The sequence below is a fragment of the Chiloscyllium plagiosum genome, unplaced genomic scaffold, assembly GCF_037043375.1.
Source record: "Chiloscyllium plagiosum isolate Xiang-an unplaced genomic scaffold, Cpla_swu_hap1 HiC_scaffold_1, whole genome shotgun sequence".
Lineage (NCBI taxonomy): Eukaryota > Metazoa > Chordata > Chondrichthyes > Orectolobiformes > Hemiscylliidae > Chiloscyllium > Chiloscyllium plagiosum.
In genome coordinates this window covers 6,391,430-6,411,969 of record NW_028270139.1, presented here as the reverse complement: position 1 = coordinate 6,411,969, position 20,540 = coordinate 6,391,430, and the positions used below count along the sequence as shown (strand labels likewise).

Genomic DNA, 20,540 nt, shown 5'->3' with positions numbered 1-20,540 from the left:
GCCACCTTTAGCTGAGACAAAGAGATATGGTTGACTCTTCTTCATCTCGCTGATACTGAATTTTCTTATGAGTTCCTGAAAATGTACAGGGATGCAGATACAGGAATGTCAAGATGCTGGATCCCTATTGACTCGGCAAGTTTCTGGAGAGCTTCATAAGGAGTGAAAGCTCAGCAGGTCCATCCAGAGCAAGTGAAGTCAAAGTGATGGAGGAACTGGTGTTCAGGACTCCTCACACTGGAAGAACTTGCTTCCAGTCCAGGAGGGCCCCATTGTAAGACCGGGAACCAGTACACCAACAGAGATAAGTGAGGTCCTCACAGCACAGCAGCAGACTGAGTCGAAGTCTTGGTAATGGACTCATGCCAGAAAATCAAATAAAACATTAGGTGATTTGCACAGCCAGAACAACAGAGGGGTAGATTCACTTGTAATTATGTATTTTCTCAGCAGCTCCCATGACCCATTCATCCTGCAGAAAGCTGTGGTCCTATTCTTACCTGAAGAGCCAGGAAGGTAGAGGATGATGATGTGCTCTACAGCCCTAGCCCATGATGATGATCTATGATGTAAGGACAAGGAAAGTACAATGTGGCCCCCATGGTTGAATAAAGTTTCATAGATTCCCTTCAGTATGTAAACAGGCCATTTGGCCCAACAAGTCCACACTGACCCACCAAACAGTATCCCACCCAGACCCATTCCCCTATCCTATTACTCTACATTTACCCCTGACCTACACTACCTTATACACTATGGGCAATTTAGCATGGCCAATTCACCGTAACCTGGATATCTTTGGATTGTGGGAGAAAACCAGAGCAAACCCACACAGACACAGGGAGAATGTGCAAACTCCACACAGCCAGTCGCCCGAGGCTGGAATTGAACCCAGGTCCCTGGCGCTGTGAGGTAGCAGTGCTGACCACTCCGCAGCTGTGCAGCCTTCTTATTCAAAAACACATTGCTAGAGGCAATGGTTGTCTATATCATCTACTGCTAACCTTATAGAATCAGTAAAGGTGTCCTTTTCAGGTAAGAACCATTTTTGTCTCTCCTTTTTTCCTTCCACCAAGTTTTTTTCATGTAATCATTGGATAATCACTTTCATGCTCAACAAAAGGGACTGTCAGCTTCAACCCACGCTTCTGTCTGACTTTCACAACGTTTGCTGATTGCGGGTGGAGAAGGTTTGTCATCCAGTATTGCCATAACATTGGAGAAGGTACCTTTTTCTAGATCTTTCATTCAACCCTTCAAAATTCTCTGCATCAGAAGAACCTCCCACAAATTTAAAACTGGGTAATAGATTTCTCCATGTCCTCGAGGAGAAAGTGAGGGCTCCAGATGCTGGAGATCAGAGCTGAAAATGTGTTGCTGGAAAAGCGCAGCAGGTCAGGCAGCATCCAAGGAACAGGAGAATCGACGTTTCGGGCATAAGCCGTTCTTCAGGAAGGGCTCATTCCTCATTCCTGAAGAAGGGCTTATGCCCGAAACGTCGATTCTCCTGTTCCTTGGATGCTGCCTGACCTGCTGCGCTTTTCCAGCAACACATTTTCAGCTTTCTTCTCCATGTCCTCTTCAATTTCCAAACACAGGCCACATTAAACTTGTGCCTTTTGTGCCATAAACAGATTGAAAGTTCTGTATAGTGGCTCCATGTTTGATCCTCTCTGTCATCTCTTGAGTAACAACATTTCGCATTCTGATTGACACCCTCATCCATAGATTTCATTAATGACATTGCACTGGCAGGCAGGAAATTGCTAAAAATGTTACCATTCACTCACTCAGATTCATAAGGGCTCAGTGATTAATATTGTTGCCTCACAGCACCAGGAACCCGGGTTCGATTCCACCCTCAGGTGCCTGTCTGTGTGGAATTTGCACATTCTCTCTGTGTCTGAGTAGGTTTCCTCCCACAGTCCAAAGATATGCAAGGTTAGGTAGACTGGCCGTACTAAATTGCTCACAGTGTCCAGGGTTATGGAGGTTGGGTGGACTAGCCACAGGAAATGCAAGCTCACAGGGATTGGGTGGGGGAGATGGGTCTGAGTGAGATGCTGTTCAGACAGTCAATGTAGGCTCAATGGGCTGAATGACCTGCTTCCACCACAGAACACACCAGATGGCCTCCTTCTTTAGAGACCGCAATTTCCTTTCCCACGTGGTTAAAAATGCCCTCCAACGCACCTCGTCCCTCAGACCCCACCCCTCCAACCGTAACAAGGACAGAACGCCCCTGGTGCTCACCTTCCACCCTACCAACCTTCGCATAAACCAAACCATCCGCCGACATTTCCGCCACCTCCAAACAGACCCCACCACCAGGGATATATTTCCCTCCCCATCCCTTTCTGCCTTCCGCAAAGACCGTTCCCTCCGTGACTACCTGGTCAAGTCCACACCCCCCTACAACCCATCCTCCCATCCTGGCACCTTCCCCTGCCACTGCAGGAATTGCAAAACCTGCGCCCACACCTCCCCCCTTATCTTCGTCCAAGGCCCTAAAGGAGCCTTCCACATCCATCAATGTTTTACCTGCACGTCCACCAATATCATTTATTGTATCCGTTGCTCCTGATGCGGTCTCCTCTACATTGGGGAGACTGGGCGCCTCCTAGCAGAGCGCTTTAGGGAACATCTCCGGGACACCCACACCAATCAACCACACTGCCCTGTGGCCCAACATTTCAACTCCCCCTCCCACTCTGCCGAGGACATGGAGGTCCTGGGCCTCCTTCACCGCCGCTCCCTCACCGCCAGACGTCTGAAGGAAGAATGCCTCATCTTCCACCTCGGAACACTTCAACCCCAGGGCATCAATGTGTACTTCAACAGTTTCCTCATTTCCCCTTCCCCGACCTCACCCCAGTTCCAACCTTCCAGCTCAGCACTGTCCCCATGACCTGTCCTACCTGCCTAGCTCCTTTTCCACCTATCCACACCACCCTCCTCCCTGACCTATCATCTTCATCCCCTCCCCCACTCACCTATTGTATTCTGTGCTATCTTCTCCCCAGCCCCTCCCTCCTCTCACTTATCTCTCCACCCTTCAGGTTCTCTGCCTGTATTCCTGATGAAGGGCTTTTGCCTGAAACATCGATTTTCCTGCTCCTCGGATGCTGTCTGACCTGCTGTGCTTTGCCAGCACCACTCTGATCTAGACTCTGGTTTCCAGCATCTGCAGTCATTGTTTTTACCTCCACACTGTAGGGATTTTATGATAAAGATGAGTTCAACAATTATCTAGCTTCTCAGTCTTCTAGCTTGTTAACTTTTCTAAAATGTACTTAATTGTGGATGGAAAAACATCGTGAAATTATTCTTGTGAAAATGTCTATGCCCAATTTTGCATTACTCTGTGCACTGTAAATTACAGGAAACTGCGCACCACCTTTAATTAATCCAGGACACTTAAAATTTCCTAACAACCAAAAGGTTTATTTTGTGAGGCTGCAGCCAATTGCATACATAAGCACTGAAATTCTATCTTTATTCTGTTTCAAAGCAGTACAGTCAGATTCATTCACACCTGCCAGGATACATTTCAGGAAATAGCAACAACCTAAGTCAGTTCGGCCCACATTACAGATTGGAGCAAGAAATAGCTTATGTTCAGGATGAATTTGTTACAAAACTTTACAGTATCTTCCTGCAGATTCATGGCCAGCTGATCTCCATGCATCCAATACATCTGACCTTCAAATGATGTGACAACATTTAAAACATGAAAGCCTTCACGAAATGTACACGGTTCAGTCAATTTCATCTCCCTTTGAAATATTTTTGCTTTCTGAGTGAGCATTCAGCTGAAAATCGGGCCTTCCTCAAACATTTCAGTGGAAACCATTCACACAAAACACTTCTCAGCTCCTCTTCCTTTGTACTTTAGTACAGCATCCATTCAGAACTAGCAGCCAAAACTTCAGCAAATGTCCTTTTTAAACCTCAACTTTGTATTTCATGGATGAGCCAAAATACTGCTATCAAAACCCCTAATTCTCAACCTCTTCAATAGATCCACAGCAGTCAATCTGCGACTTCAACGCCAACACAACTTTTCTGCATGTCTTACCTCATCACTTCTCTAGTTCATTGGATACCATTATGTCAAGGTGAAGTTTATGTTGTAAAAATTAAAAATTACAGCGACAGCTACATACATGGAGTACCAGTGCCTTTAATGGAAACTTGCCAAGCCAGTACTGAGGTGACCTATCAGAGACCAAGCGAAAGCAGCTTCATGCTTTAGTGATACCTCCTGGAGGTTCTCCTAAATATGTCCAGGAGAGAAGGGAATTGATTTCCTCTGGGAACAGCAACTGGAGGCCACTCAGGGACAGCATTCGCAAACTTGACTGTAGTGCTGCAAAAGGATGACTGATCTGCTGCGCTCTACCACGTCATACACTGCCATCTACTCAATGCTTTACAGTTATGAAGAGGGCAAGTAACTGAAGAAATTGGTACTCAATGGAACTTAAAGGAAGAAATCTACCTTGCTGAAACATGCCTCACATAAATAGTTGGAGGTTTGGAAAACTAGCATTTCCTATTTTTGGCTTACAGAATTCTAGTTGTGAGTATAAATCCAGCAAGTTGGCATGCTAATGAGTATTCATGAGATGCTAATAAATGCAGGATAGGTTCCTGACCATGAAGCTGCAGAAAATCTGAAAGATACAAAAAAGCCAATCGCAAAAATGTAAACTATCGTTCAGAAAATGAATCTTCACCTCCTACCACAGTGCTCCCGATTATCCGTCGAAAGCTCTGGATGGGGAAGTACAAAGATTTCCACCCATCAAAACTGACCATTTATAACTTCCTCTTTATGTTCAGTTTTCATGTTAAAATCAAAACTGGATGAAGGTTTGCTCGCTGAGCTGGAAGTTCATTTTCAGACGTTTCGTCACCCTACTGGGTAACATCTTCAATGACCTCTGGATGAAGTACTGGTGGTATGGCCTGCTTTCTATGTATGTGTTTACATTTCCTTGGGTTCGTGACATCATTTCTTGTGGTGACATCATTTCCTGTGCTTTTTCTCAGCAGGTCGTAAATGGGATTCAAGTCAATGTGTTTGTTGATAGAGTTCCAGTTGGAATTCCAAGCGCCTAGGAATTCTCATGCGTGTCTCTGTTTGGCTTGTTCTAGGATGGATGTGTTGTCCCAGTCAAAGTGGTGCCCTTCCTCATCTCTATGTAAGAGAGAGGATCATGTCTTTTTGTGGCTACTTGATGTTCAGGTATCCTGGTGGCTAGTTTTCTGCCTGTTTGTGTAATGTAGTGTTTGTTACAGTTCTTTCAAGGTATTTTGTAAATGACATTAGTTTTGCTTGTAGTCTGTATAGGGTCCTTCAAGTTCATTATCTGCTGTTTTAGAGTGTTGGTGGATTTGTGGGCTATGTGTCCAGAAACCCTAGCCACTCTCCCCTATATCAAAGACATCTCAGAAATGACTGCCAGACTACTCAGACCTCTTGGCATCAGGAAATGACATCACCAGCCCAAGGAAACCTAAACACATAAATAGAAAGTGGACTACATCACCAGTGCTTCGTCCGGAGGCCCACTGAAGATGGTTCCTAAAATGGTGTCGAAACATCTGAAAACAAACCTTCCAGCTCAGCGAGCAAACCTACATGCAGAACCTCAACCTGAGCTACAAATCGTCTCAAAACTCACTAAAATCAAAACTTTCCATTCATTAATTCTTTGGATACATCAGGACTCTTACACACTCCAACATTTTTTTCCCAGCTACTAAAATTTAGCTTGTACCAAAAGACTATTCAGGATGCATTCCAATATCTATTGGCAGAACGTTTTGATAACCTATACAGGAGATAAAAACAAAATAAGAACAACATGGCTATGCTCTTGGAAAGGGCCTCCAAAATCCTTCTCCCTCATATTTCCTTTTCTAACCTCCACACCCGTTGGCCTACTTCTCATATGGACTAACTATGCATAGCTTTGATGACTATTTCCTGTTTGCGAGTGTTTCTTGTTACATGTTACCTTTTCCTGAAAACAGATGTGAAAGGTACTTTTGCAGGATAGAGATCAGAGACGGGAGGATTGGTTGTGCTAAAAGACCTGATACAGCGTTTGAGTGCCTGGCTATGCTGATGTAATGGAATACTTTATTGCGATGTAATTGATACTTAACATGTTTAATATCCAACAAGGGCAGCCCTCTGATACCATAGAATGACACAGCAAAACATAAGAACGTACATTTTGAAAGACCAAGGCAGGTTCCCTCCCTTGTCTCCTTGTAATTATAGTTAACAATTAAGTCAAGAGTTTAAAGGAACTTAGCAGAGAACCAACTAAGATGTTACCATATTAGAAAAGTTACACAATAACCTTACTTAGGACAAACAAATCTTTGACATCTGATCTCAGGTTGATGCAACAGATAAGATTACATTGGTAGGACCATCCGTCACCATGCAAGTTGTTTTGATACACTGCATAAAGCAACATTGATGCCCAGTAAATTTAAGGAGAGTGAACTGAGTGAGTCACTGTGAGTCATAGTATGGATTGACACCAATTGGTTATAACAAGGTAAGGAACAGGAATCTGTTTTTGCAGAAAGCCAGTTTTCATCTTCTACAATTCTTAAACTTTGGAGCTGGATATTCTCGTGCGTGAATGTAAAAGGAAGATGCTGTATGAATTGAATTGAATTGAATTTATTGTCACCTGTACCGAGACACAGTGAAAAGTTTTGTCCTGCGAGCAATACAGGCAGATCACAGAGTTAAGTAGCATAGATAAGTAGATAATAGGTAAACAGCAGCAACACAAAACCACAGGTACAGGCGAATGTTAAGAGTTTGTGAGTCCATTCAGTATTCAAACAACAGTAGGGTAGAAACTGTTACGAAACCGGCTGGTGTGTGTTCAGGCTTCTGTACCTTCTCCCGGATGGTTGAGGTTGTAGAAAAACATTGCCAGGGTGGGATGGATCTTTGAGAATGCTGGTGGCCTTTCCTTTACAGCAGGCCTGGTAGATGGATTCTGTAGATGGGACGTAGGCCTTTTTGATTGTCCGGGCCGAGTTCATCACTCTCTGTAACCGTTCCTCAATCCTGAATGGTACAGTTGCCATACCAGATAGTGATACACCCAGACAGAACGCTCTCAATGGTGCACCTATAAAAGTTGGTAAGGGTATTCGCCGTCATGCCAGATTTCCTCAGCTGCCTGAGGAAGAAGAGACGTTGTTGGGCCTTTGTAACCAGTGTATCCGCATGAAGTGTCCAAGAAAGCTTGTTGTGGATAACTACTCCCAGGAGCTTGACACTGTCCATTCGTTCCACCTCTGTGCTGTTAATGTGTAGGGGGGTATGAGTAACATCCTGCCAAAAGTCAATAATGAGTTTTTTGGGTTTTTTTTGACAGCATTGCGAGCGAGATTGTTCTCAGTGCACCATTTTTCCAGGTCTTCCACTTCCCGTCTGTAGTCTGTTTTGTCGCCATCTGAGATTTGACCAACTATGGTGGTGTCATCAGCGAACTTGTAAATGGCATTAGTCTGGTATTTGGTGACACAGTAATGGGTATACAGTGAGTACAGTAGGGGGATGAGTATACACCCCTGGCGAGCTTCAGTGTTGAGTGTTAGTGAGGATGAAATATTGTCTCCAATCTTTACTGATTGTGACCTGTGGGTCAGGAACCTGAGGATCCAGTTGAAGAGAGTGGGGCTTAGTCCGAGATCACTAAGTTTAGTAATCGGTCTCGAGGGGATAATAGTGTTGAAGGTTGAACTGTAGTCAATGAGTAGGATTCTTACGTACCTGTGCTTGGTGTCAAGATGTTCTAGGGAAGAGTGAAGGATAAGTGATACGGAAGCTGACGTGGATCTATTGGTGTGATAGGCAAATTGGAGTGGGTCAAGAGTATTGGGGAGGCTTTCCCCTTGTGGCATGTCCTAAGCACGATACAAAACGTGACAGTGATTGGAGCAGTCCACCTTCTCACATCTGTTTGGCTGTGCTAAATTATTTCTCAACAGCATCTACAGTAACTTCAGGGATACGTTCATCAAGTCCTTCAGGAAGGGACCTATCCTAGACAGCTATATAAAGGTTGCTTGAAGGAATATTTTGCAGCTATTCCAACAACACATTTTGCTCTGTGTGCCTCCAGTATTGCCCAGAGAATTATGTCAGGTACATCACCGCCCCAACTCCCAGTCAGTAACTCAGTATCTTGCATTGAACAGTCTGTCCTGAGGAGAAAGAAAAACAATGCTGTTTTGATAGTCAGTTTGAGGAAAGTGTAATGGTGAATTACAGACCACATGTGGAAGTTTCTCTGAGTGCACTGAATGTTGTTGTAGAATCAGGAGAAGTGTTCCAATGTCGTAGTGACTGACCCTGATGAACTTCAACTTAATGGGAAAATAAGCTAAAGGAAGGCGTTTCACAATCTTTGTTGTTGTATAGAGGCATCTGCTGATGGCTGAAGTAGCAGAAGTTGCTGTGTATCAGACTGATTCATTATTCAGACCCTTCAATTTCCCTCTCACTCCAAACCTCCAAGTACAAATGATCCCAGTGCCTACAGCTGCATTCTTGACACACCTATCGTCCATGGCTGTCATAATGTTATTAAGAGTCTATGTTGAAAAGGTTAACTGTTTCCCAGGTTGTTGATTTTTCCCTTCAAATTATCTACGCATATGGGTGCATTAGAGAAAAATAAAGGTATTGTGACCTACCTAGTGGCATTCATTTATCTGCAAAGTATTCTCCAGTGCTGCAGTAAAAAAAAAGAGGCTACTGGGCCCTTGCTGCATCTGCCATTTATTTGAAAGAGCTGTCTATCTAATGTAATTCATCCCACTCCTTTTTCTAAGTGTGATTTTCTCATTTTCAAATAAATATTCAATTCCTTTTGAAAGCTACAATTGAGTGCACTTGAAATCATAACAAATAGCCAACTAAAAGAAAATTCTCATTTCCCCCGGTCATTAGCCTTAAATTTGTGTTCTCTTGTTATAGATTTTATTAGAGGAATTTATTCCTTTAAAGCCCATTACTTTGAACATTTCCCTCATATTTCACCTTACGCACCGTTGCTTGAAGGAGAACAATCTTAGCTCTCTTCTTTGTCCATCAAAATTAAGTTCCACATCGCTGTGTTGATTTGCATATTACCCAAGGCCATGCACTTTCATCTCCATTGCACTGTCCAATTCCAGGTCTCCTTCACTTCCTATGCTGATGAATCTTCTTCCTTGCTTTGGTTATTGCCATCATCCTGGTCAGACTTTCCCCTTTCATACCTAAACTGTACATCACACAAAATTCTGCAGGCTTGGTCCTAACTAGCAGCAAGTCTCATTAACCCATCACTCCTATGCTTAATGACCGAGATTGGTTACTGATCCAGCAACACTTCAAGTTTAAAATTCTTGCCTCTGTTTTAAAGTTCGGGGCCATGAGCATCTTAAGTGTTACTTGAGTGCTGTTCCTGAGATGGCATCAGTCCAATTCTAGCAGACAGCACAACCCCGCCACTGTTTCTATAAAACAGTCTAGCCCTGAAAGGCAGCTTTCTGCAATGTACAGTAAAATTGTAATGACTCAAATCGCAGGGGGCCTGTCCACAAACTTGTGTTAATCGCAGCTTTGAGATAGTTGTGGAGGCCGCTGTGCAACCTGACTTTGCCTACAAACAAGCTCTATGTCATAAAATAAAATAAAAACAGTGACACAGTAAATATGTGAAACGTATTTATTTTCCAATATGTTCACACCTTACCTTGTACAGTGAAAGACATTGAAAAATGTTTAAAGTTAGCTCTGGGAAAACGCAGTAATATTTATCTGTTTAGTGTGCTATCTTCAGATGAGTGCAATACAGTCCACAATGTCGTAATTGTAGTTAAACATATTTTCCATGGTTTTGTGTTGCATTGCGAAATCCTGGAGCATCTCTATGGTCTCTGTAGCTTCAGCTAGGAAATCAAGTTGGTAAATGGACAGACAAACTGAGCTTGCTTTCATCGGAGTTTAAGACAAGACTTATTAAAGTCTGCAGGTTTCTCAATGGTCTTGATAAAGTAGAGGTGGAAGTGATGCTCCCTTTTATGGGGGAGACCAGAACTAGTAAGCACTATTAAAAAGTAAGGGGATCGATCATCTAATCATTTAAGACAGGAATGAGATGGACTTTTGTTTTCAATCAGAGGGTCATGATCCCTTGGAACTCCCTCCCTCAAAAGACAATGGAAGCAGAGTCTTTAAGTAATTTAAAGACCGAGATAAATAGTTCCTTGGCAAACAAGGTTATCAGAGTAGGTGGGAACGTGGGAGTTGAGGTTATCCATGATCTGAAGGGGCCTACTCCTGCGTTTAGCTCATATGTCTGTGTGGGAGAAACTCCACTATCCTGTCCACCAAGCCACAACAGAAACTACCCAGAGTGTCTCAGCCTTGACCAAACAGGCTAACTAAGACACTAGGCAGCAAACAGGAGATGACTCAAGCCACTTCCAGACTGGGGAATGCACCTCCCCAGACAGCCTGACAGTAGACTTGCTAGCTCTCAGTAAAGCACAACCGCCCCCGAAGCCCTAACAGCGGCTTCACTCCCCACACAAACTGGAACTCCACAAAGGGTGCCCAGACTGAAAGGGACCAAGGTGCCTCACTTGTGGACTAACCTCGACGGAAACCCATTGATGTCAGGATGAGAGACATTAGCACCTACTCTCACAGAGGAGCGGAATCTCCTGACTCAGTCACGGACTGACTGCTGCTACTGGACGGCTGATTGTCCTCCCACTGATTGTACTATAACTCACAACACATTACTGTACCCCTATAAAACTGCCTGGGCCCAGTGCTCGAGGAAGAGACCCCCTGATCTACCTGCACAGACTGTCAGTTTTGTGTCAGCCTCGTCGATTTCTCTTCCAGCCATGTCGCTTGTAATAAACAGCTTGTCAATTACACCCGCCCTGCGCTTGTGTGGCCTCTGTTCAATATGGGCTCAATTCTCCGACAGTTTGGATGGATACCATCACTGCCCCTCAAGACCTCCAATTAGTACAGCAAAGAGAAATTCCCTTTCAGAGCAATTGTAACCTCATCCAGTTGGACGGAAACTGATGTGTTCAGATCAGCTGCCCATGTTGCAAAGCAACCAAATGTACTTTCTGCTGGTAGAGAAAACTTAAATGCAGGTAAAACATGTGGCCAATCTGATTGCTTTTGTTCCTCACCAGTCAGACCAGACTGAAATTACTGTCCTGATTTTTTAGTTTTGTTTAGCTTTGTGAGAATCTGCAGGCATCCTCCCCACGTTGGAGAGAGAGAGCACCAGTATGCTTCCAATTAGGTTAGAGCACCTCTGGGCCACCCGGACGAACCAACCCAACCACCCTGTAGCACAGCATTTCAACTCCCCCTCCCACTCCACCGAGGATATGCAGGTCATTGGACTCATCCACCGCCAAACCACAACAACCCGACGGTCGGAGGAGGAGCGTCTTATCTTCCGACTGGGAACCCTCCGACCGCAGGGGATGAACTTGGACTTCACCAGTTTCTTCATCCCCCCTCCCCCCACCTTGTCTCAGCCGGATCCCTCCAGCCCGGCACCGCCTTCCTGACCTGCAGTCTTCTTCTTGACCTCTCCGCCTCCATCCTACTCCGACCTATCACCCTCACCTTGACCTCTTTCCACCTATCACATTTCCAACGCCCCTCCTCCAAGTCCCTCCTCCCTACCTTTTATCTTCTCCTGCTGAACACTCTCTGCTCATTCCTGAAGAAGGGCCTGTGCCCGAAACGTCGAATCTCCTGTTCCCTGGATGCTGCCTGACCTGCTGTGCTGTTCCAGCAATAAAGTTTCAACTTTGATCTCCAGCATCTGCAGACCTCACTTTCTCCTCCAATTAGGTTAGGGCTTGAGTATGCACTAAACCACCAAAAATGATCACCATGTCCCCATACGAGACTTTCCTCCACGGACATGGGATTCTTCCACCATCGTATGTACACAAACTGACGAGTTAGGTTTAACTGTGAAAGCTCAGCCTGCAGAGCCAAAGTTGCTTAACCACCTGGCAAGAGATGAAATGATCCGAGCATCAGTTCTAGCAGGGGTAACGTCACCAAAATATCTGTGCCTACCTTAAGAATGAAAAATGCTTCATGCCACAACCCTGTTTAGGTCTTACAAGATCAAACACACTTTACAAGGGGTTTGAATTAAGGTACCCCTGTCTCTTGAGTGCAATAGTCACCATTCAGAGCCTGTCTGTTTCAGTTGTGCAGCTGGTAAAATTGATGCACCCACTTTTTTTTACATTCTATGATCACATTGTGACCCTGGGTGGTTTGCACACTGAACTGATTTCTGTGGCTCTGTCAGAGATTAGATTAGATTAGATTAGATTACTTACAGTGTGGAAACAGGCCCTTCGGCCCAACAAGTCCACACCGCCCCGCCGAAGCGCAACCCACCCATACCCCTACCTTTACCCCTTACCTAACACTACGGGCAATTTAGCATGGCCAATTCACCTGACCCTGCACATCTTTGGACTGTGGGAGGAAACCGGAGCACCCGGAGGAAACCCACGCAGACAAGGGGAGAATGTGCAAACTCCACACAGTCAGTCGCCTGAGGCCCCTACAGATTGCAGGGGGCCAACTAGAGTTGTGAGCAACCATTGGCTGTAATTGAAACTGAACTGGACTAGCTATGAGAAAGTGAGGACTGCAGATGCTGGAGATTAGAGCTGAAAAATGTGTTGCTGGAAAAGCGCAGCAAGTCAGGCAGCATCAAAGGAACAGGAGAATCGACGTTTCGGGCATGAGCCCTTCTTCAGGAATCCTGAAGAAGGGCTTATGCCCGAAACGTCAATTTTCCTGCTCCTTTGATGCTGCCAGACCTGCTGCGCTTTTCCAACAACACATTTCTCAGCTCTGGACTAGCTATGTAAATACAATGATTACAAGAGCAGGTCAGAGGCTAAAATTCCTGCAGCAGGTAACTCACCTGCTGACTGGCCAGAGCCTACCTACCATCTACAAGGTGCATGACAGAAATTTGATGGAATGTTCTCACTTACCTCATGAGTGCATCTCCACCAATATTCAAGAAGCTTGACACCATTCGACTTGATTAGAACCACATCCAGAAAATTTAGCTCTTTCCAACACCGACACACAGTAGCAACAATGTGTACATCTACAGGATGTACTGTAGGAATTCAGTTAGGCTCCATAGTCAGTAACCTCGAAGGTCAGGGGGAGTGGATTGATAGCAGCACTGCCACCTGTGAGTTCCCCTACTGCTGCTCAATATTGGGACTTGGAAATATATCATCATTCCCTCAATGTCACTGGGTTAAAATCCTGGATCCCTGAATCACTGGGTTAAAATCCTGGATCCCTTAATCACTGGGTTAAAATCCTGGATCCCTCAATGTCACTGGGTAAAAATCCTGGATCCCTGAATTACTGGGTTAAAATCCTGGATCCCTGAATCACTGGGTTAAAAATCCAAATCTCTTAATCACTGGGTTAAAATCCTGGATCCCTGAATCACTGGGTTAAAATCCTGGATCCCTGAATCACTGGGTTAAAAATCCAAATCTCTTAATCACTGGGTTAAAATCCTGGATCCCTGAATCACTGGGTTAAAATCCTGGATCCCTGAATCACTGGGTTAAAAATCCAAATCTCTTAATCACTGGGTTAAAATCCTGGATCCCTGAATCACTGGGTTAAAATCCTGGATCCCTGAATCACTGGATTAAAATCCTGGATCCCTGAATCACTGGGTTAAAAATCCAAATCTCTTAATCACTGGGTTAAAATCCTGGATCCCTGAATCACTGGGTTAAAATCCTGGATCCCTGAATCACTGGATTAAAATCCTGGATCCCTTAATCACTGGGTTAAAAATCCAAATCTCTTAATCACTGGGTTAAAATCCTGGATCCCTGAATCACTGGGTTAAAATCCTGGATCCCTTAATCACTGGATTAAAATCCTGGATCCCTGAATCACTGGGTTAAAAATTCAAATTTCTTAATCACTGGGTTAAAATCCTGGATCCCTGAATCACTGGGTTAAAATCCTGGATCCCTGAATCACTGGGTTAAAAATCCTGGATCCCTGAATCACTGGGTTAAAAATCCAAATCTCTTAATCACTGGGTTAAAATCCTGGATTCTGGACCCCATCCCCCAATAGTATTGTAAGTATACATATAACAAATTGACTGCAATAGTTCAAGAAGGTAACTCGTTAACACCTTGTCAAGGGTAACTAGGGACAGGAAATAAATGGTGGCACAGCTAGCACTGTTCACATCACAGGGGAGGATGAAAAAAAGTGTTTTGATGTGAGTTTGATGGTTTGTTTGGCTGGTGGTGCAGGCTGTGTGTGTGTGTGTGTGCACGTGTGTGTATGCGTGCGTGTGTGTGTGCATGTGTATGTGCGTGCGTCTGTGTGCATGTGTGTATGCAGGGTGTGTGTGTTTATGTGCATATTCACGATCATGTGTGTGTGCGCGTGTGTGTACGTGTGTGTAGCGAGTGTGTTTGTGTGTGTGCATGCGTAGGTGTGTGTGTATGCATGTGTACGTGTGTGTGCACGTGTGTGTACACGTGTGTGTAGCGTGTGTGTGTGCATAGGTGTGTGTATGCATGCGTATGTGCATGTGGGTGTGTGTGCGTGTGTACCGTGTGTTTTTGTGTGTGCGCATGTGCGTGTGTGTGTGTGCACGTGTGTGTGTGTGGGGGGTGTTAGTTGGATATGAGTAATGACTCATGAAAGAGCAAGGTCAGGGTGGATGAAGCAGTTATGGTGAACTGTGATGAAGAGTGTGAGGTAAGTACTTCAGCAATGCAGCTAAGTCACTTGAGGATTCACCAATAGTGATCTTGACCACTTGTGTTCAGTCATTCAGGCCACTAGGTCAAGACGGTTTGCATTGACAGCAATAGCTTTCTGCTCCCATTGCCTCAAGACGTAGAGGGTCCTAACCTTATTTGGATACAGAGTGTCTCTCCTCTGCATCAAGATCTCTGGAGTGGGGTCTGAGAATATTCAAGCATGTTCTATTCCTCGTTGACTTCATTATTTGCTCTTTTTCCTGCCAGAATTTCTTCCCCAGTTACTTCTAAAATGCTCCCCAGAATATACCTCTGCATTAATGGATGCAAGCTGCCGTTGAATGGTCTAGGATAGCTTTCGGTGTTATTAACTGTGCACTAACTTGGGCTCCTTGTGAAGGTGCACAGCAGTTGGTTTTAGCTCTGGGCTGCACAATACCGAGCAGGAACCATAAAGCCTGCGTGCTGCTTGCATCCTGAGAAACAATTGTGCAACTTAATCTCTGACAAGTATGGAGCTACTGAATTTCATGCAAAGCTGTTACATTAAGGGCTATAAATGTGTCTGTGCATTTTGTAGACATGAAGACGTGTAAGAAGAATACTTGCATAGGCTATTTTCTAAATGGGAAAGGCTATGGAAATCTGAAGCACAAAGGGACTTAGGAGTTTTAGCTCAGGATTCTCTTAAGGTTGACATGCAGGTTCAGTTGACAGGTAGGAAGGCAAATGCAATGTTAGCATTCGTTTCAAGACGGCTGGGAAATAAAGCAGAGATATTCTGTTGAGGCTGCATAACACCTTTTCTGGATTATTATAGCAGCTTTGGGGCCTGTATCTAAGGAAGAATGTGCTGGTGTTGGAGGAGGCCCAGAGGAGATTTACAAGAACGATCCTGGGGAATAAAAGGCTTGTCATATGAGGAGTGGTTCAGGACTCTAGGTCTGTACTCAATGGAGTTAGGAAGGATGAGGTGGGACCTGATTGAAACCTACAGGATACTGAGAGGCCTGGTATGAGTGAATGTGGGGAAGCTGTTTCCATTAAGTGGAGAGACTAGAACCTGAGTGAAGGGATGACCCTTTCGAACTGAGATGACGAGGAATTTCTTCAGCCACAGGGAATCTTTGGAACTCATTGCCACAGAGGGCTGTGGAGGCCAAGACACTGAGTGTATTTAAGACTGAGGTAGATAATTTCTTGATTAGTAAAGGGATCAAAGGTTATGGGAGAAGGCAGGGGAATGGAGTTGAGAAACATATCAGCCAGGATCAAGTGGGGGAGCAGACTCAATGGGCTAAATAGTCTAATTGTGACCCTACATCTTCTGGTCTTCTGGTCCCTCAGTGGATGTTGCTTTCTGTTGAGAACTTCTCTCTCTCTCTCTCTCTCTCTCTCTCTGAGTAACTCTTTAAGGCACTACTACATCTTCACTGAATCAGTTTCCAGGCCAAACAGACCCATATGTTGGAGAAAACAATCTGAATAGAATTCATCAAGTTAGAACCATTTGCCACAATACTCATTCGACAACTTTTGTTATTTTAATCAGCCTGTCATGGTACACCTCTGCACAGGTGAATCCCGAACCTGGAGTTTCTGGTCTGGGAGTGGACAGTGACCTGTGCCATTAGGTGCTCTTAATGTGTAGCCACTTGCTGCTCAGGCATGGTATGCACATGGGGCATAAACCCAGATCTTCTGGCCCAGATGTAGCACCACAAAACCTTCAACAGTTTTAAACAGCAGTAGCATGCCAATCACTTTCCTAATGCAGCAACAACCAGCAGAAATCAATAAGCAAGTTGCTCTGATGATCCTTTGAATACTGCAAGTGCGGGTCCTTCCTGTTACTCAAACATGTTTAGCTGTATGAGAAGAAGCATTAGCTGCAGTGCTTAGGACAGGTGGTGGGGAAATAGTGCCAAATCAGCATTGCATTCCACCTGATACCACAACCTGCCTACTTGACACACGTCTGGCATATAGCTCCTGGGTCTGCACTAACACTCTCTCCAAAATGATCCAGTCTGGTCAGCATAAGAACCTTTCACACACTGTCAATGCCATCATGAAACTTAAGCATATCCACAGCCTCCAAGGCATATGTACTGTGCAACCTATTTTTGAAGCTCTGTTTTGTGTGTGTTTTATTTAACCAGCTGTTCAATTAGGTTTCACCAGTTGAAGTATGGGAACATGACATCAATCTGATGTTCATATAACTCTCATAATGTTTTAGAGAGATCTGTAGCAGGTGTACTGAGGCTAAAATGACTTTCTACCACATTGCAAATATCCCTGACCTCACCCCATGCATCTTCTGGCTACCTCTGCTGGCATACATCATCAAAGTGTAATCTTTCTTGAACCTTTCGGATTAACTGCTCTGGTGCCTGGCTGTTCCTGGGTAAAGGACACAACTTGACCTTTCCAAACGGTGTGGAGAAAGTGAGGACTGCAGACGCTGGAGAGTCAGAGTCGAGAGTATGGTGCTGGAAAAGCACAGCAGGTCAGGCAGCATCCGAGGAGCAGGAGAATCAACGTTTCAGGCATAAGCCCTCCATGACGAAGCCTTTCAGTCGTTATCCCTACCTACTGGTCTTTGAGATGCAGGACCACCCCACACACACTCCAGGCAGCACGGCAACTTGAGAACAGGGGGATGGCATTCTGTCTCCTGAGACTGGTCTGCAACCAAACTCCACACCCCTCCCTTAATCTTGCTTCTTCAATTAGAAATTGATCAGCATGAAACTTCCATTTGTATAAAAGAGGTCAAACCTTAACCATCTTGCATGTATAACAAAAAGTTCCCTAATTTTATTTCTAAACTTATATGTACAGGGCTCTTTGCCACTTTTTCTGGGCATCCTGCTAGTGAATAACCCAGGAGCTAAGAAAGAAGATTATTAATGTCCCCTGAAAACTCATTAAGCATGCCTCCAGTTGGCAAACATCGCTGCTTTCTTCAGGGCAACATGAAAAGGAGAAAGATTTGACATCTGGATCTTGGTTTCTTTCCCTATGAGCTCATAAGAATAACAGCTCCATCTGTAATGTGCATATTTTAATCAACTTCTTCAGACATGCAAAGGCAAATGGCTGGAGCAGATGGGATTCGAACCTAGCTCTTTAGGCACAGAGGTTAGGGACACTACCACTACACCACAAAGTTTCAGAAAGGGATTGGTTGGGTCTAACTTGCACAAGAAGTTGGAATTAGACTGCCCAAGGCTGTTTGCTGAATGCTCATGTAATGAGCAAAGTGGCACAAATAGGCACACCCAACCCTGTTCCCTGGTGAACATCTCTGCCTCAGGCTTGCTGCAGTGCTCTAGCACCTCATTTTCTGCTTGGGAACTCTACAACCTTCTGGACTCAATATTGAGTTCACCAGTTTTAAGATTTGAGGCACCTCCTCCCATGTCCTTACCCCAAACCCCACACACCAGGCCTTGTTATCACATGACCTACTATTACACACAATCCACTGTTAGTCATATTAATCCCCATTAGTAGCTAAAATAAAAGCAAATTACTGCAGATGCTGGAATCGGAAACCAAAAGAGAAAATGCTGGAAAATCTCAGCAGGTCTGGCAGCATCTGTAAGGAGAGAAAAGAGCTGATGTTTCATTAGTAGCTACTCATTATCCTATGCTAATTGTTATCTATTCCTTTGACTGTCCAACTGTTCTTCTCTCTCTTTGGGCTCTATCTCCAACTGTCATTGACTTCTTACCCCCACCCCATCTTCTGCGTAAAAACCAACCCTTTTCCCACCTGCCATCAGTTCTGAGGAAGGGTCACTGGGTCTGAAACATTAACTCTGATTTCTCTCCACAGATGCTGCCAGACCTGCTGAGCCTCTCCAGCAACATCTGTTTTTGTTTGTGACACAAGTGGATGCTGCTAACATTAACATTAATTAACATTAATTAACATTGCTCCAATTTGGAGAGCACAGGTGAGGTGGGTGATGAGGATTTTCTCCTTCAGTTCATGGAAGTCAGTGCTGAGCTCTCTTAGCCAAAATGCCCTCAGTTTTCAAAAACTCACATTAAATTTGCATATCTTCTCCTTTAAGTAAACTAAAATAATCAGTGCTTCAGCAGCCATATAAGATAAAATACTGTATTTAATATTTCAGTTTAGAAATCATGTTCTCTTTGTCACATTAAGTCTTACAATGCAATGTGTTTAAGGTAATTTCTTGTTTTTTTTTGCTTCAATAATTTTTTGATTAGTTTTGCATCGTCAAGGAATAAAATAGACATCTTACTTTCCTGAGGATGATTCAAACCCCAGGCTAAACAGACAATGTGTTGACTGCTCCTTAAAATGTGGTCAAATGTTTCTGGATCAAACTTTGGACTGTTCTCTTTCAAGAAATGATTTTGCTATCAAATCACCAACAACCTGGATATCAGCTTTCTTTAGGATCGGGTGCTTGTACACTGAAAAAGAAAATAAAAACAAAGAACTTATATTTGCATTGTCATATTTCTCTATTAATTAACAATTTAAACTGTTAGCCTTCAACTGATTATACTCTGTTCACATTGTGCCAATGGGAAATTTAAGCTATTGGTGAAACCAGGAAAGGGATTTTTCACCTTTAAGATTCTCCAAAGAATTGTTAGAAACTTTGGTGAGTTGTACCATAGGAGTGCCCTTCTGGGTCCCACAAGGAAAATGTCAGGCACCCCTGTCTACTCCTAGTAATGTGTCTTTCTGTAACCTCTTCCCTCACACTTATCTAAGTGCCAGGGACTTTCCCTTTAATCTTTGGAAGCAGCCTCTGATCACCAGATGTTTGTCTCTATCCCTCAAATCTAACCATTCCTAATGGATGCATGTGGGAGATTAAGCCTATAGAGATGAGGCCCAGAGGTTAAAATTTTCTAGGCCTAAAGATGTCAAAGTTGTGAGGTTGCTACCCATTTCTAAATATTGAAAGAGGGAGAGAGAGACATACAGACAGACAGAGAGACAGAGAGAGAGAGAAAGAGTTCCAGCTACAGGAAGAACCTCAAAGATGGTCATGACCTATGAAGTGCTAACATTAAGGGTCTTTTATCCTGATCAATGTTGAAGGAATTATGTGAGAAAAAGTACAGAGGGGGTTAGGAAATTCTGAAATGTAATCAGCAGAACATCCTTGACCAGTATGTTCTCAACCCAGTTAGCAAGAAGCAATGCTAGAGATGGCAGTGTGGAGCGAGGTAGGCCAAGGGAAACAATTGCAGCCGTGGGCCAAGACTTGAGTAAGAATGACCATAGGATCATAAAGTTTAGAGCAAAGAATAATCTTAATCGTAATCTTTAAACTGGAGCAGAACTAACTGAGGGGATGAAATGGAATCTAGCTTGGGCAAACCACAAGTAAAGACTGGTAAGTAAATCTGTAGGAGTGATCTTTAACAAAGATTGATTTCAAACACAGAATAGGTGATTTCCAACGGGGACAGAAAAACAACAAATTTCTTAAGTGATGACAGAGGTGGAGAATTTAATAAAACAAAAAAAAAGTGAATTCTTCAAACAAGCAATTGATCAAATACATGTTGACAGGAGAAATGAAAAGGAAAGTAAGACTGACAAAAAAGGGACTATGAGAATGGAATATGGCATTTAACAAAAGTGGTAGCTC

General features: G+C 43.9%; 1 protein-coding gene across 1 annotated transcript in view; it reads right to left on the bottom strand.

The window, feature by feature from the left end:
- Nucleotides 1–18,669: 18,669 nt before the first annotated feature.
- LOC122554457 (IQ domain-containing protein M-like) overlaps nucleotides 18,670–20,540 on the bottom strand; it is a 134,140-nt gene continuing 132,269 nt past the window's right edge. Inside the window, exon 4 of the mRNA XM_043699525.2 lies at nucleotides 18,670–19,344. Within this exon, the coding sequence (XP_043555460.2) occupies nucleotides 19,250–19,344 (95 nt within the window). The 3' untranslated portion in view covers nucleotides 18,670–19,249. The remainder of the gene's footprint in view (nucleotides 19,345–20,540) is intronic.